The sequence below is a fragment of the Heliconius melpomene genome, chromosome 21, assembly GCF_056956725.1.
Source record: "Heliconius melpomene rosina isolate 202511_hmr_F chromosome 21, ASM5695672v1, whole genome shotgun sequence".
Lineage (NCBI taxonomy): Eukaryota > Metazoa > Arthropoda > Insecta > Lepidoptera > Nymphalidae > Heliconius > Heliconius melpomene.
Genome location: NC_140409.1, coordinates 4,341,790 through 4,359,527, shown reverse-complemented (window position 1 = coordinate 4,359,527; position 17,738 = coordinate 4,341,790). Strand labels below are relative to the sequence as shown.

At 31.6% G+C, this 17,738-nt stretch overlaps 2 protein-coding genes and 2 long non-coding RNA genes across 4 annotated transcripts in view; 2 read left to right on the top strand and 2 right to left on the bottom strand.

The window, feature by feature from the left end:
• LOC146526914 (uncharacterized) overlaps positions 1-17,738 on the top strand; it is a 43,978-nt gene that overhangs the window by 23,240 nt on the left and 3,000 nt on the right. The gene's annotated exons all lie outside the window — the stretch shown is intronic.
• On the bottom strand, positions 45-2,546 carry LOC146526917 (uncharacterized). The gene is made up of 6 exons (XM_085205644.1): positions 2,485-2,546; positions 2,261-2,398; positions 1,705-1,853; positions 1,166-1,317; positions 763-872; positions 45-142 (listed from the first exon to the last, which is right to left on the bottom strand). Exons 1-6 carry the CDS (start codon positions 2,544-2,546, stop codon positions 46-48), a joined length of 708 nt encoding a protein of 235 aa, XP_085061770.1. The 3' UTR covers position 45.
• On the top strand, positions 3,377-14,834 carry dos (daughter of sevenless). Its single transcript, XM_085205643.1, has 11 exons — positions 3,377-3,602; positions 3,766-3,894; positions 4,030-4,228; positions 5,631-5,881; positions 6,231-6,411; positions 6,899-6,973; positions 7,761-7,870; positions 8,205-8,339; positions 9,067-9,180; positions 10,549-10,629; positions 11,286-14,834. Exons 1-11 carry the CDS (start codon positions 3,525-3,527, stop codon positions 11,439-11,441), a joined length of 1,509 nt encoding a protein of 502 aa, XP_085061769.1. The 5' UTR covers positions 3,377-3,524; the 3' UTR covers positions 11,442-14,834.
• On the bottom strand, positions 14,830-16,535 carry LOC146526915 (uncharacterized). Its single transcript, XR_014879229.1, has 2 exons — positions 15,990-16,535; positions 14,830-15,914 (listed from the first exon to the last, which is right to left on the bottom strand). It is a non-coding gene; the product is annotated as an uncharacterized LOC146526915 (long non-coding RNA).

Genomic DNA, 17,738 nt, shown 5'->3' with positions numbered 1-17,738 from the left:
TACAGAGATAAAAAAATTAAACACAGGACTTATAAAACAATAAAATTACTTGGAAAACTTTCTTAAAATACAATCGTATTTTACTGATGGATAATTTCGATAGTACCAATTGCAAGCCTCGTTTTTGTATGGACGACCAACACTGAAACGTGAAATCGGTATTTACTTATGGCGCCTATTTAAAATTAAAGCGTAATATAGTGTGATCTGATATTAGGTAAACAATTTATTTTTATTCAAACTCTTTTACACTACGAAACAAGAAGAAAAATAATAATAATGTTAATTTATTAGTAACTATTTTTTAATATATCGATATTTTAATTCGTGAACCAGCTAACTTCATCTGGTCAACTTTACAAAAGACGATTAAAATACCAGTCGTAGCGTAGGAGCAGAGAAATTATTTTTTTTATGTTTCCATTTCGTCACTGCGGTAGCGAAGCGCGGCGTTGAGTTCCGCCACTTAACACGCAATGCCTCCAGAATTGAACGGACAGTGTCTTAATGGTAACGGAGAGTCTTAACATTGGGTTCTAGGCTCCCTCTGCCTATTAACTGTATATTTAAAACAGTCGTTTTTCTTTATTAAGAGGTCTGCAAGAAATTACACAACGTTTTCGGCATCTCTTGTCATTTGTCATCAAATTCACGCAAATAGAGTTAACTGGTTCGGAATTAAGATATCGATAATATTTTTGCACAATATATTTATTCCATTCTATTCTATTTTTGGAGAATGATTCATGTAAGTATTCGTACTTATTCATCATTTTTTTTATTTCTTGAGAAGATAATGTCGCAGTGAGATCTGGATAGTACTTCCAACGTTTTTGCGTGGTCTCGGATGTTTGAGAGTCTTTTTTAATATCCTGACAACAAATATAAATAGAGAAATAATGATACTAAAATATTTTATGCACACCTCTATTAATTTAAGCAATGATGAAATATAAGCGCCTTCGGTGTGGCATATCTCTGGTTTCTAGTTGCGATGTTTCTTAGAACAGCTAAGTATTGCATACCTCTGATTAAAAAATAGAAATGAAAAGGAAGGTTCTTTTCTTTTCTCCATTCTATTACCTTTACGTATTTATTCTACTTATTTTTTTTTTAATATTAACATAATATTAAACCTAAGTAAATATTTAAAAAAGCATAATACTTGAGAAAACGCTCTACACGATGACTTGCTGCAAAACGTGTAAATACACACATGTAAATTTACCTTGTCTCCTTTTTTTGATCGATTCCGACGTCTATACTTAACACAGTCAAGGTCATATTGGTAGGAATGAGGAAAAACTTCTTGATGTGCTGTTGCAAGTTAATATTAGCACGTTATTTAACTTATATATTTAGGATTTCGTGATTATCGCAGGGGCACAAGTGTGTGATTGTAAACGCAATTGGTTGTAGGTTCGATCCCCACTCGACTAAATGAAACATTTATGTAAATTTATATTTTCATTTCTTCGCTCTGGTGTCGAGACAAAGCGAGGCGTTGAGTTTGTCACAATGGGGAACGGAGTGTATTAGCACTAGGTTTCTTCTGTCTACCCTGCTGTGTGCGGCTGATTTTTCTTTCTATTATTCTTAAGCAAATAGATGGTATATTTTCGATTGAAATCATAAAAAATACTTTTTATTTGTATGTTGGAAATAGAAAATCAATTAACTTTAATAAATTAATATAAAAATTACGTGGTAATATTTTATCAGCGGTCATGCCATAGTTGTAATAAGCATCGTGAAGTGTATAAGCGTTGGCGCCGGGTTTGTCGATCCAAAAAGCTTTGTCCTTCTTGACCATGTTCTCCAATACGGCGTCTGGCAATTCGTCTATAGTGGGCCTGTGGGGTAGTAAATTTAGTGTAAAACATATAGGGTAGGCTAAGGGAACCTGGAAATCTAGTGTAAGGACACTGCGTTCCCATTAAGACTCTTTATTTCCTTACTCCGTTTACCCACGAATTCTAGAGGCATTGAGAGTTCTCAAGAGGCAGGCAGAACTCAACGCGGCGCGCTTTGCTCGTTACAAGAGCGAGAAAATAAAAATATTTAATTTCCTCGAGTGAGTATAGAACCCACAACCTGTCGCGTTAACAGTGTCACACTTCGCCACTACTGGCCTCAGCCCAGCTATTTTAATTTTTCACTCATTTCAAGCATATCGGACTGGATTGTCCATCTCCAAATGTGGCTATAAAAAAGTATAAGTTAGTTAGTTAGTTAGTTTAATTAGTATAGTCTATTGAACCTAGGTGGTATTTCGACGAGTTCCCTTGTTAAAGGTTGTAGAAATTTTGCTATAGTCCTTTGAGTCAAGGCAGGTGGTCGGCCTGGTGTTATACTTTCGTCTGTTTTTACAGTAGGTGACACATCATCAATAGCATATCTGTGTATAATACAAAAATGTATTAAGTATCTTTTTTAATCATTAACAAATAATTTTAACGTTTAAAATAAGTAGGTGGTACTAACTTATCTGGATGATAGCCACTGAATTTGGAAACATTACTTTGAGGGTCTTGTGGGTGTGACATAATATAAAAATTAATTATTTGAAAAAAATATATCGAAAATTAATATTTTAATATATATGTAAATTTATATTGAAGTTTGTCTCGCTGTTTTACTTAACAATATTGACAAAATAAAACTTCAGTTTCCATCATTCTATTTTCTGAGTATTTTTATAATTTTTAGGTACCTAATGTCTAAGTTGGTATGATTATTTTGATAATTATGAAGTATTACTTAAAAAGGTATTGCTTATTAAGTTTATATTAAATTAAATTATTTTTATTCTTTAAATTCATTTAATTATCCATAACTAAAAGTTGGACTAAAATTTTAATAATAACATCGAAACACAATTTTCTTTAAGCTATATATTGCAATTATAGTACTGTATACCTAGAAATTATTTTTTTAAATTTTGCACAAGGTCTTAAAATTATTCTTAAAATTATTTAATTTGAATTTATAGATAGCATGAATAGTTGACATTGATATAATAAAAAAATAAATAATACAATATTAATATTAAAAAATAAAAAGCAAATTGAATTATGGTACGTAATTAAAAATAACATATAACAAAAAGAAATAAAAGTTTCATTATTTATATATTTTTTTATAAAGGAAATCAAAATCGAAAAATCCCGAATAAAAAATAACGTCAAGTTACTATTAAAACATACATTCATAAAAAATACGAAAATACAAAATAAATAATTCAAAATCTAATTTTATATTTTTTTGTGAATTAAAATATAATTAGTTGATAGGTACTTTACTTTTATTTAAGTATAATATCGACATTGGCTGGTGTTGCAAGTATTTTGCGCCTGCGTGTTCTATAGAGCATCGAATATAATTATCTGTGTCGAGCAATTCAGTCGTCGTCTGGACTCTGGATCCGCAAGTAAAAGTAAAGCCACTCATTTGTGTGCGTTATCACTCCTGTACGTAAATAAAATTTGTTCTCTGACTCATAAACACAGGATATATTTTTGTAAATGGCCAAAATGTCGAGAAACATTGTATTTGAAGGCTGGTTAACCAAATCACCACCGTCGAAGCGGATTTGGAGGACGGTAAGCGAAATTTACTTTAACTTAGTTTGTTGACAGATTGGAATTTCGTTGGTTACTTGCGGTAATTTGCGATTAAGCTGCCTCTGATTGATTTTTGTGTATAATAATAAAATAGAGTAACAAACTTTTCTATTGTACTTAATATAATTTATCATATAACCAGAAATGGCGGAGAAGGTGGTTTGCCTTGCGACAATCTGGTGAGCTCCCTGGGCAGTATTTTCTAGATTATTATGCAGACCGCAACTGTAGACGGCTCAAGGGTACAATTAACTTAGATTTTTGCGAGCAGGTATCTATGCTTATATTTATTAACTTTAAAAATGTCAGATAATTTCCTAATATATCCATTTTTGTTCATACATCAATGGGATTGAAATTTAACTTGTATAAACTTTGATTTGTGCAACTTAGTCTTTTATAACAGGTGGATGCTGGATTGCATATGGAGAGAGGTAGCAATGGTTCAATGGATCCAAAAATGAGAGGTTCAGTGTTCACAATACAAACACAAACTAGAATTTATCATCTTGAAGCAGATTGTGAATCTGAGATGGAGAAATGGGTCGATGCAATATGCAGAGTATGTGGCTTAAGAGCAATTGATGATGCAGCCAATGTGTCCGGTAAGTTTTAGATAACTAAAAACAAACAATCATCAACAGTCATATATTTTTAATCACTTTTATGATTAGCATCAGCAAATTTATATGACTTTATCATAGCTATGAAATGTTAGTCATAGCTATGACAAAGTCATATATTTGTTACAATTTTCTTGTTAATTGTGTGAAAGTTTCTATGAAAAATATTTTTTAATTTACATCCAAAATTTATTTATAATCTTTTAATTTATGAATTTAAGACTTATTTGATTTGTTTAACATTGCATGCAATATATTTTTACAGAAAATATAATATTAAATTAAAAATAGTTATGCCTCAGCGATTTTTAATACACTATGATTGATTTCATTAGTCGTATGTACATCTACTGCATAGCTAAAAGTATTGAAGTTAATATATTTTATGAAATGTCAATTACCTTTATTATATATTTAATTAAATACTAAACTATTATAAGTACTTTAAATATTCCTATTTTTAAAATATTTCAATGTTGTGACTTTATTTGTTATATTTGTATCAAACTATAAATGTAATTTTTTTCTTCTTAGTAACTTTTTACTATTACTAATAAGTTGCACTGTGCTTGTAATATTTTAAGTGTTTGCGAAGTGAATGTAAATATTCTTATATATGTTAAATAATATAATCAATTTAAGGCTTCAGTGATGGTGTGGCACAATGTCGGACTGTAAGCACGATAGTTGTAGGTTCGATTCCTATTGAATATTTTTTTTCACCAGTTGGAAAACAAAAAGTCGCATTGTATTTCTTCTCTGGAACAGAGATCTTAATACAGTGTAGTTAAAAATAAATAATACAATCCCTCCAAATTTTCTAACATTAATTTTAAGGATGTATCAAATTGTCATGTCATGACACTGAACCAACAGAGTAGGAAAAGTACAACAAGCCTTTATCTAGTGGAGTAAATAAATCAAAATGCAGTATTTGTTAATTAACATTTTTTAAATTAGATAAACTATTATTAAATTTTATTAAATACATTTATTTGTACATTAAATACATTTGTACTGTACCACATTGCAATTTATATTTTATTTACGCTGTGCTTTTCTTTAATTTAGCAGTTAATAAATATAAAAAATTGCATGTAGACTAGTGTCTAATTCTGATTATTCTGATTAAATATCAAAGACTACTGTCTTTGATATTTAATACTTTGTTTACTTGTAATTTAAATGTGTATATGTAGTTACACACGCAGTTAGAAAGTTCCTGTGGAATCAGGGTAAATATGATATTTTAGAAAGGTCGTCTAAAAACCACGCCAAAAAAAATCAACTATCGGGTAGCGACTAGTAATTTATAAGACAGAGATATCCTAATATTAATACATTTCATTCTCCAGTCTATTCAATTATTAAACATTATTTTTAGGAGTGTATCAAAATCATGCTATGACAGTGGGAAATCATGAAAAGGTAACAATGAGGTTAAAATCCAATAATAAAAGTGATCTAACAGACATCAAGAAAACTATCGGAGTGAATAATGCAAATTACAATACGGTATTCTTGAATGAACATCAGAATAATGATATGACGTTAATATCAGACAGCTACGATTGCTCTGAAGGCACTGGTCCTTACATACCAATATCTGAATGCATTACAGGAGCGAGGGCACAAGTAATATTATTTTTTTTTAATTTTTTTTTCTTTAGCTTTATAGATATAGTAGGGCAGAGGGAACCTAGTGTTAAGACGTGTCTTTCCACGATATTTTGGGACATTGCGTTTTGAGTGGCGGAACCCAAATCCGCGGTATTCCTTGGTACCAGAGTGAATATATTAAAATATTAGCAAATAATAATTCATTCCTTTGAGGGGAAATCGCACCCGTACTCGCTGCGTTCTATGCACGCACAAGCTTCTGCTCCTACGTTACGACGGTCTCGCAATATTATTTCTCTAAGCGATAATAAATCTTAAGATATTAATTTATTTATTAATTAATTATATTAATGTTTTATTTTAGGACATACAACGAGCGTTTACTTTTGACACAAAAAATATAGTCACAAGTACTAAATCATCATTTGACAGAAGCTCTTATTTGAACCAGCCACAGATAAGGGTTACAAATGTTGAGCTCTCCGAAAATGAATCTAACGTCAGCGAAGACGAGTGCCGGTCGCTGAATGCTAGTCAATCTATAGGTAGGTCATAGTATTGTATTAAAAAAATTTTCATACTTTTTTTTTGATACACGCTGTATGTAACCACAAGCCGGTTCCGGCGGAGCGGTTATAATGTTTCCCAGGCACCGCCCAATTTTAAAGACATTGAGTTTTTGGCGGTGAAACTCAGCCTCACAGTCTTGTTAATACACCTAGGAAATAAAAATAATTCTACTTATTTTAGAAAACGTATAAAAATTTTAAGTATATAAAATTTTGAGTAATGGGACTCGAACCCGCGCCTCCTAGAAACCGTCCAGGCGCTTTGACCACTAAGCCATACGTTATCATCAAGTCGTCGACGTCGAAATTCTTATACGCTTGTTACAACTTATTTATGTTATTAGCATCTCTATAGGAAGATATTAACAAAAATGGTGAAAATAATTCTTTTCCATGGTTTCATTCTTTTAATTATTATGTATATTTACTTGTATGAACTAAAATTAATGTTTTGTTATTCCAGGGGAGTTAACAGTGACGAAAAGCTTCACTAAAATGTCCATTCAACAACCTAGGCGTGATGGAGGCAGTGAAAATGGTATTTTATAGTTTTGTTTCCCATTTTTATAGTTCTAGCAGTGCCTCCGCAACGTGATTATTTATTGAAAGCTAATAAATTAATAGAATAAAAATTGATGAGACCATATAAACTAAATATTTACCAATTCTATATCTATGCTGAAGTGCCAATACCTAATAACTGAAATTTTTAACAAATTGCCTTTTTTTTATTTTTTTCATTTTAAATGCACTCCTACTACACTATTAAAATATGTATGAATAAAATATAATTCATAAACCATATATTATTATTATTTGAAATAATAAAAATAATAACATTTTTAATTTGTCAAGAAATAAAACGTTTTTTTTTAGTTTGTGCTAAATTTTGACTTTGTCAGTTAGATGTTATTGGCACTTCGCCATCGATATGTAATATCAACGGTATATAAAATCTCACCTAACTTAGCTTGCACTTTAAAAAAAAAATTATATTTTGAAAGACAACGCGATGTACCAACACTAACACATATTTTTGTAAATTTAAATTTGACTAAAAATTCTTTAATCGAAGGCCGAAAATCGTAATTTTCTTTGGCTTTGACTAAGGCCTTAAGTCAGATTCTAGGATTGACTAGTCAAACCTAGAAGGGACGGAGATATTTGACTGTAACATAAAATATATAAAACTTTGTGTCAAATCAATAAATCTATGAGTGAAAACCACATCAAAATCCCTTGCATAATTTAAAAGTTAGACACATACAAGACTGTTTGATACTATATATTTCTAATATTTTCTATAATGATTATATTTTCAATAGGTCCACCCGTGCCCCCTCGGCCGCCGAAAACATTTGCAATGAGTAAGGAGCTCACTCACAAAGAATCATTCCATGGTCCCAAAATACAAGAGCCAGTTGAAGAAAATGCTGTATGTATAAAACAATATTGAATTTATTTTATTATTTGAGAAACTAATTAAATAGCTAGAGCGCGTGACCTGTAAACAGAACTTTTGTGGGTTCGGTTTCTTCTCTGGGAATGAAATATTTAATATTATTTTTTCCTCATTCTGGTATGTTCTGCCCGTTAACATGTAATGTCTTGAAAATTCGGCGAATTGAAGTGGTGAACGTAAGTTTCTTTATGGGAACGGAGACACGAAACTCTAGGTTCCCAGGTTCCATATGTCTACTCTGCTATATCCAGGAACAGCATGAAGTTTGAAAAAAAAAACTAAATGATTTTCCTTTTCTTCCTTTCAGTCACCATTCCCCTGGCTTCGTCTGCCACGTCGGGCGTCACAGTCTCATGGCACGGCGCCTCCTTCCCCCGGATGCTCAACACACCACGGTGTCGCCAGAACAACGGATGATGAGGATGACGGTGCTGCTGGACATGTGTGTATATGGTTTATACTATTTTGAGTTAATTTAATAACTTTTAGTTATTCAGCATGTAGTGTTAGGACACTCCAAACGAGGCTTTCCGGCTGAATTCGAGAAGTTTTGAGTGGCAGAGCTAATATGGTGTTTGGCTATATAATAGCGAAGAAATAAAAATCATTCATTACGTCAAGTGGAAATCTAAAATCGAATCGAGTCTGGTTGCGACATATGATTTCACCACTCCATGTACAGTATACAATATATACGTACGTATATTATCAAAGGTTTCTACTATTTCGAAAATTAAGTTGTATTTTCTATTACATGGAGTAAAATTAAGTCACTTTGTATTTTTTTACACATTAAAATGGTCTAAAAATGTACATAATGAAAAAAAAAACGAATTTAATTGGTTTACACTCTAAGCTGATGATATAGAATATTTTTATTACCGTTATTTTAGTTAGCAGTAAACTTAATCTTAATAATCAGCTTCATGCTGTATCTCGCACATTGAGGGTAGGCAGAAGGAGACTACTGTTACACATTCCACTCCCACTTTCTTCCGAATTTTTCGAGGCATTCCGTGTTGAGTTAGAGCGGAACGCCGTCGAGTCGACGCTGGGCTTTTGCCTCGATTCCCCCGAGTGGGGATAGAACCCACAAACCACCACACACCATTATACCTCTGCACCACGACGGCCCCCGCTTATATTTTTAATATTATTGTTTTTTACAGTCAATGCAGTATTGCAACCTTTCAACGCTGCCCCCAGCAGTCGACAGAGCGCTGAAACCCCGCCACTCTAGTCACAGCATTGGAAATGTCCATGGAATATTTCATGGTGTACAGGTGATTTATTATAAATATGTTTTTTATTTTATTAATAGACTAGTGGACCCGGACGCGGCTACGCCTGCTTAAACTATAAGAATATTTGTTAACTATATTTTCAGTTTTCAATAGAATTAGTAAGAAAATATAAGCTTAAATAATAAAAAATAATAATAAGTAGAGACATATTATTGGAAAAAATATCTGAGAAATTGAAAACCAACATAAGAAGTAAAAATAACCCGTACCTAAAAACTACCTAAAAGGATATTTTTTGCCAGCAATATCAAATAAAATAAGAAGAGAACCAAAGTGTATTTTAAATTAATTATAAACAGCAAATAAAGTTCGAAAATGTAATAAAACCATCAACGTCATCTGCCCATTCGCTTAGGTCATACTAGGCCGCCCGTAGGCTAGGTCATTTCGAATCAGTGACATCTCCTTAATTATTTATTAGAATGTTATACAGTAAACTATAATTTCAATAGATAAAATGCTATAATGTTTATTTTCATAAGGATGAATATCTAAATGTCGCGGTAACGGTTGCGTAGCGACGCGACGGTTGTTATTAACATGGCAGAATAAATTGCATGTCAAATTAAAAAGTACTTTAAAATATATTAATTTATATGTGTAATGTAATGTTATATAGCCTATAGCACTTCTGAAGAATGCAGCTTTCATACAAAACAAAAACAATGTAAATCGGACCAGTAGATCCAGAGATCTTAGCGTTCAAACAAACAAACAAACAAACAAACAAACAAACTCTTCCGCTTTATTATATTAGTATAGATGAAGAAACCGGTGGAAATTCTTTATTAAATGTATTATTTCATGTTACTTTTTGATGATTAAAAAAACACCTTATTATTTATAAGATTAAAAAAAATAAAAAATCAGCTTCACGCTGTATCTCGCGCACCGCAGGGTAGGCAGAGGGAACCTAGTGTTACTTCTGCAGAATTCTGGAGGCATTGCATGTTGAGTAGCAGGCTCAACGCTGCGCGTTGCCTCGACACCAGAACGAAGAAATCGAAATATAAACGAGAATAAATATTTCACTTCCTTGAGTGGGGATCGAACCCACAACCGTCGTGTTACAGTCACACCCTTGTGCCCAGTGGCGTAGCGAGGGGGAGAGGGCAAGGGAGGGCATCATGCCCTTGGCGCCGCTCATAAAGGGGCAAAATAGTTCGCAAAAGTATTTAAACACTCACATGAAATTATATTGTGTTCACATGGGGGGCGCTGTAAAAGTATTTTGACCCGGGCGCGAGTTAAGCTCGTTACGCCGCTGCTTCTGCCCCTGCGCCACGACGGCCATTTATATGATGATTTCTTCTTTTTTCGATATATAATAGTGTATTTCTTACACAGCTGGGTCCCAACGAGGAGACAAAATCTGATGGTCTACAGTATTTAGATCTGGACTTGCAATCATTCAAACCACCAACAAATGTAAGTATTAGAAATTAAAAATATTGACCAAATTCTTTATAACGCCTCATTCTTTATGTAATTAATACTTCTTCTTGTCAGTCTTTGTCTTTTGTTTAATGGTGAGAGCAACTGAGAATATGATAGTGTATTTACAATCTTTCACTATCAAACAATAGTCTATGCATGCATAGTAATACAAATTATCAATCAAATTCCAGTAATTCAAATAAAAAACATATTTTTCGGTGTCCGGCTATACGCTAGATGATAAAACAACAAAAAGCAACAAGTCACAACTAGAGTTCTTATTAATTTCTATTTATATACAAATTATATACTAACAAAAGTAGAATGATTTTAGCGGTTTAGGAACTATGTCGTTAAATCCACTTACGTTATTTGTATAATATTAATACTAATTACAGGACAGTCATGGCGTAAGACACAAGCCTGCGACTGGAACGCGACAGGTTGTGGGTTCGATCCCCACTCGAGGAAATATTTAAAATTTTAATTTCTTCACTCTGGTGTAGAGGCAAAGCGTGGCGGTAAGTTCGGCCACTCAACTCAATGGAGTGTGTTAACACTAAGCTCCGTCTACCCTCCTACATGCGGGATACAGCGTGCAGCTGAAACAAAATAATATTATACCTAATTATTTATGTTTTTTACAGTCTAAAGAGGTGGCATCGCGACCGGTTACTGTGATTCACGGTAAATCCTCGTCTAACGATGAAGAATCAGCATATAAAACAGTCGATTTCTTAAAAACCGAGGCTTTCAATATCACGAGGCAAGATGCTGAAGCGTCACGCAATAACCAGCAATGATTAAACCCAATATATTCGGGTGTATACAAAAAATGTATAAACCCGAATGATTTATTCCTGCATTGATTTATTTTTTACAATTAATTTCTTCAATAAACGTATTAATTTTATTTTTAATCAATATATAGGTACAATGGTTTTTAATCCACATAGGCGTTTTTTTTCTTGTGAAGTTAACTTTGAAGTTAACGCTGATAGCTCACTTTTAAGAAATCGTAAAGGAAAATAACAAAGTTTTTTTTTCAATTTTGTTAATGCATTTTTTTCTAAATCCGAAAAAATTTTATTAGTATCTCCTGAATAGAAAATATTAAAACACATTTGGTTGACATTTAAACCTCATTTATAAAGTATTTGAATAAATAAATCACGTTTTATTTATATAATTTATAGTAATTAATGAATATAAATTACGAACTTAAAGCTTTACTTGCAACGTGTCTTAATGAAATGATGGTGATATCATTATACATATATAGGTATTCATATAAGAATTGTAAAAATATTTTAAAGAATGCAAGTATATTGAAGGTATACATATACACATATAATTAATAATATTGTGAAAACAGATGATCGATAGGGAATGTTTAATGACCCTAAATTTAAGTAAATAATAACAAAAACAGCCCTAAAAATAGTAATTAATAATAAATAAAGAGATGAAAACACTAGACAAAAAGGGAACATATGTGAGGACACCATATACATAATACTTACATATTATTGGTTTTATCAATACATCGAAGTAAATCATTTAAAATGTATTTTTTTCAATAATTAATTAATAACTAGCTTGACGCTATATTCCGCGCAAAACAGATTAAGCAGAGGGAACCTGGGAACCTAGTGTTCGCCGTTCCGAAACACTTTCGTTTCCCACTTATAATTATTATATAACTCCTATTTAGTATAGATTTTTATCGCAAATATATACAATTTGTAAAAAGAATGTTGTGCCTTTGAATAGGAAATGATATTGTGCTTTTTGAATATTTAATATTTTGAAAGTGTTATTCTAAAGTTAATAGAGAAAAATACTTTATTAGGTAAATCGTAACCCGGGAAGCATATAAGAATTTTAAGGTAGCTTGATATAAAGAGACTTCGTCTTCGTCCTTTTCTGTGCCTCTGATTATATATTATATATTATCTACATAATATATTATAAGTCATAACTTGCTACATCCTAAATGTAGAATAATTTATTTTAATTGGATATATCAATTATATAAAAATAAAGATATAAATAGTGGACGTGACATGTATTGTTTGAGAATTTTGGTTCCATTTGAAAAAAATATTTAATGCTTATTATATTGTATTTAGAAAAAATACGGAGCTTATTTCTGATGCTCACGTAGCAACGTACTGGGTTACGTAGTTAAACGCCGTGACGTGTGTTCTTTTCTTACTTTGTCAAATAGCTGAAATGTAAATATAAAACATATATTTTAATAGTTTGCTCTCTGACTTGAACAGTTTAAATTATCCTCTTTAATTTATCCTGGATATAATAAGAACCCAATTGTTAGTGGTGTATTATAATTATTAGGTTAAATTCAAATGATTGTGTCTGTCTATTATATGTGTAATGAATCTAAATAGTATTTTGAAATGTATTATTTACTAATAATATTGTTATTGCATTCTTATGCTATATGCAATGCAGACTGTGGGTTCGGTTCCCACTAGGTGCAATTAATTATTTTCGTTTGCCTGTTTCGTTGAGTTCTGTCACTCAAATTACTAATAACTAAATTCAGGAAGCTTGAAGTTGATCTTGTTATATAAATAATTTTATCTCAACTCGAGTCATTGTCAATCTGCCCCAATCCTACTTCGGGAATGCCTTCCTATAGATAAATTATAATTTTACATGTATTTGGAATATTATTTAAATCACTTTTATACTGGGCAAATTGACTTTTTGTAAATATTCTATACACCAATACTTTACATTGCGTTTTTTTCGAAGTTTCGTCGCTGCTTAATTTTTTGCGAAGTTGCGCTGTTTTGGATTCGAGTCTTTAATTTTTTTTAATTTTTTTTTTCCTAAAGTTGTTGCCATATTGCGTTAATCATTATTAAATTAAATTAAAAGTTTAAAAATTTCAACTTTTTATAGATTTTACATAATTAAATTAGTGCTGGATTATTTATAAAAGCAAATCGCAAGCTTTTATGATCATATAAATTGTGTATAATGAGGTTATGTGTCGATAGTTAAAATTTAAAAGATTTTTTTTATTTTGAATGTTAGATATTTTTTTGATTTCAAAATATTCCCGTTATTTCATATAGACTTAAAATGTATTACAATATCGTTGGCTTAGAGTGTAAACCTGATAATACGATTTTTTATTTTTTTCCATATGTAAGTTTTTATACCATTCAAAAGTGCAAAAAATAAATACAACAATTTTCTTTTTTATTTCATAAAGTAGAGAAAAAAGATAAATTTTCGAAATTAAAAAAAGAACTGTAATTAGTACGTATATAATCATCGTTTTTTAAAGCCGTTTTTTGTCTCCTAATAAATTGCATAAAATATAGGTTAACACTCTAAGACTAGACGATATGTTGATTATTACAACAAATAGATATTAAGTGGATCTGTTGAAAATTGATTTAGAGTATCGAGTGTGATAGCGCTATATATTAAAAAACTTTCCAAAAAGCGCCATGATCTTTATAAATGAAATATGTAAACCTTCTTTTCTTTTAACGAACGTATTAGTTCTTTTCAATTATTTTTATTTGTATGCTTGTACTGGAGCCACGCACACTACAGATTAGCGGTTTTTAAGAGCAAGTTAGAAAGTGCCAGTTTTGAACTTAAAAATAACTAAAGCTGCGCTGAAAACCTAAAATAATATGAATGATTAGCTTTTCAAGCCAGCCAATCTAAGGTCTATTTATTTAACACATTGCCGGTGGAAAAGCAGACAGGAATTGTATACATTACTTAGATAAAGTAAGTAAGGTTGTAATAATAATATTTCATACATTGTCTAGGTATTGTATAGAATACCTGAACTATAAGACTGCCGGTAACTTATGTATTCTCTTTTCTCATTACGTATGTGCATTACAATTACCATGCTTTCTTAACAATATCTTTTGATGTATGGGTCTCAAAAAAAATTGGGATTGAATCCAAAAAACAAGTATATTTGTATTATTATCCCTAGAAATATTTAAATGATGCTATCCATTGATTTATGTATGTATATATAGATTTAAGTTAAACATCACCATAGGTATAAAAGTTTAAGTTATATTTAAGAATAAATTCAGATTTGCAATGAATTTATTTCCATTCTTAATGTACATAATATATATTAAATACTAATTTGTATGTAGATATAAAAATAAATGTGTTGAATGTGATATGATATTTTATTTAACATAATAACATCTAAATAAACATTCCATTGTTCTATTTAACATTTTAGATGAAAATATGGATAATATATTTTTTTTGTTTTTTTTACGTTTATATTTCCGTTTATTCGTTCTGGTGTCGAGGAAAAGCGCTGCGTTGAGTTCTGCCACTCAACACGCAATGCCTCCAGAATTCGGCAGAAAGTGGGGAACGGAGTGTCTTAACAAAAGGTTTCCTCTGCCTACTCTGCTGTGTGCGGGATACAGCGTGAAGCTGATTTAATTCTACTTTTTTTTATTTTTACACATCAACTATCTTCGGTCGGAAACCTTTCAATCGCAAGCTTTAGTGATAAAATTATATTCTACACACATAATATGATATAGGTTTTAGTGACGCCACGGTATATTGTAAAATTAAATCAGATTTCTTCCATTTATTCGTCCTCTGTGTAGCATACGCACCTCATGAGGAGGTCACTCCTCGGGCTGGACATGCGCATAAATTCTGAATATAGGTTCACCTGAGCTAATCGAGGAACAAAAATCGATAATTATATACTTTGTTCACTCAACTTTGTTGCAATAGAGTCGGTAAAACATGCATCAGTTACTTTCTTCCAATCAAATTTTCTTTAATATTCCAATTTTTTCCGAAAAATCACACATTTTAAATTATCTGCTGAACCACTTAAAATCGTTGAATATACAGGTGCATTTTTTTCAAAATCTTATACACGGCACAAAAACGAAACTATCGTCGAAGTAGTAAATTGTTTTTTATCAGGATTCAAACTTTAGTCTCAGACAATCCTGATATTTTTTTAAATAATTTTAGTGTTATTCCACAGTGTTGTATTATTCCACACCTGGGAAGGAAAATTACTTCTTTGGAAAAGAAAAAAACAATTGAAACTGGCAGGATTTGAAGGGGCGCGGGTTCAAATATGTTTAGTTCCTACTCACTCCATAATCCGAAGTCATGGCTGTTCCAGTACGTCCCTTTAGTCTCAGGAATTGACTGCGTCAGCTCATATCAACGATACTGGTCAATGATTGATATTGATCTTTCAACCAACTACCCAACTAACAAAATAATACAATTCTGTAAACTATTATACGAGCTCTAGGTGACATAAGTATTTAATTAAAAATATTTACCACGGCAAAATGACGAATTTATTTATTGTTAGCCATGTCAATACTTCATATCTATCTCGCCTTAAACATTTCGATGTTTTTAATGAACCCTTGAATGTAGGTAGTGATTCACTCTTCATCAGCATTAGCTTGTCTTCCTATTTTGATAAGGGCTAGACTTCCTTTGTGAAATTATTTGGCAGCAGAACGGAATGAACGTCTTAATGGGAACGGAGTGTAACACTAGGTTCCTTTTGCCTATCCTGCTATGTGCGAGATAAAGAGTGCAATGATAACAACAACAGTGCATTTTCGATCAATATAATTTCAAAAAAAAATAAGCTTTTCCCTTTGTATATCCCCCTCCCCCCAATACTGACATGCGCGTAGAAACTTGGACCTAGCTCGGTCTGGGCTAGACTCTAGGCAGTCTGCTTTTGAATCTGGCACTATGATTACGTATATTGTGTATCTTGCTTTTCTTGAGTTCTGTTTGATGTGAATTAGATTATAATGTAATATGCTCAATTTTATTTACAAATGTTATAATAGTATGTAAAAATGTTTCTTACGCAAATATGGCATCAAAAGGATTTAGCTATCGAAATTGTAAGTATTTGACCATTTTCATTATATTTTACTGTATTTTTTGATTGTTGTTAATTATGATGCTGATAATTATTAATATTGTTATATCTATTATTTTATTGCGAATATGATTTGATCAAATATGGCGAATGATGCGATTGGTGTAGAAATATTTTAGTCTATAAGTAAAGCGTACTTTTAGTGTTTGATCACTATTTCTTTCTTACTATCCTTTGGGGAGTAGGGAAGGGTCCGATCAATAAGAGATGGAGGAGGGGAGGGGTGTGCGCAGTGTACTAGGGGCGAGGCTTGGGTGTGTCCCAACTGAATAGTATGAATATATATAGGGTAGACCGAGGCGAATCGAATCATATTTTTTTTTGAGTAAATAAGATAATAAGAAAATCAGGCTGAAGCACATTATATGAAACTTTTATTGGTTATATAATAATCATTAAATTTAAATAATTCATAAATTCTCCAAATAATTAACATAAAACCAACAAGACAAAAATCGATCCTACTACATTTGGATCCGGTTCGTCTCGGTCTACTATATTATACATGTAAATGTACTATTTCTTTACTAAGCGAATTGTTACGTTACGTAAAAGTTTTAGCTATATGTTAAAGTTAAGTAAATATAGTGTACTTTTTTGAATGTTCATAGTAATAATTTTGCTTTTACAAAATATTGTTTTGGGTTAGTTATTTTGTTGGGAAACTATGTATGACAAACAAGCTGCCCCGCTTTGCGTTGACTGGTCGGTCAATTCTATATATAATAAGCGAAGTAGAAAATTTCGATAGCGCGATTCAAGATTGACCTTCGAACATTAACGGCATCGATGTTTATGAGTGATCTGTCACCTAGAGGGAACCTAGTGTTCAATATTCTATATATAACATATAGTTCTTGTTGAAATATATATTCTTCAGTCATCTAATAAGACATTCATATTGAATATGATGATAAGATAATTGGTATATAGGGGCACGTCAATGACGCACGACAGCTTAACGTCGACTGGTTTATTAATTACCTACACCACGCTCCACACTTCACCTGGCGTCGTGCCGTCCTCGTCGTGTCGTGCTTTCCCTCTTTTGATTTACTTACTAATCTAATGTAATATAAATAACTATTCTATTATATAAACTAATATAAAAAAATATCCTAAC

What these genes read in the sequence shown, in the direction of transcription:
- dos (XM_085205643.1), top strand. Translation starts at nt 3,525, where the DNA reads ATGGCCAAAATGTCGAGAAACATTGTATTTGAAGGCTGGTTAACCAAA. An exon ending in TGATGCAGCCAATGTGTCCG is followed by an intron (nt 4,229 to 5,630) that starts GTAAGTTTTAGA and finishes CATTATTTTTAG; the next exon opens with GAGTGTATCAAAATCATGCT. An exon ending in GAATATTTCATGGTGTACAG is followed by an intron (nt 9,181 to 10,548) that starts GTGATTTATTAT and finishes TTTCTTACACAG; the next exon opens with CTGGGTCCCAACGAGGAGAC.
- LOC146526917 (XM_085205644.1), bottom strand. Translation starts at nt 2,546, where the DNA reads ATGTCACACCCACAAGACCCTCAAAGTAATGTTTCCAAATTCAGTGGC. An exon ending in CTCGTCGAAATACCACCTAG is followed by an intron (nt 1,854 to 2,260) that starts GTTCAATAGACT and finishes ACTACCCCACAG; the next exon opens with GCCCACTATAGACGAATTGC. An exon ending in ATAAAAAAAATGATGAATAA is followed by an intron (nt 143 to 762) that starts GTACGAATACTT and finishes TTCACGTTTCAG; the next exon opens with TGTTGGTCGTCCATACAAAA.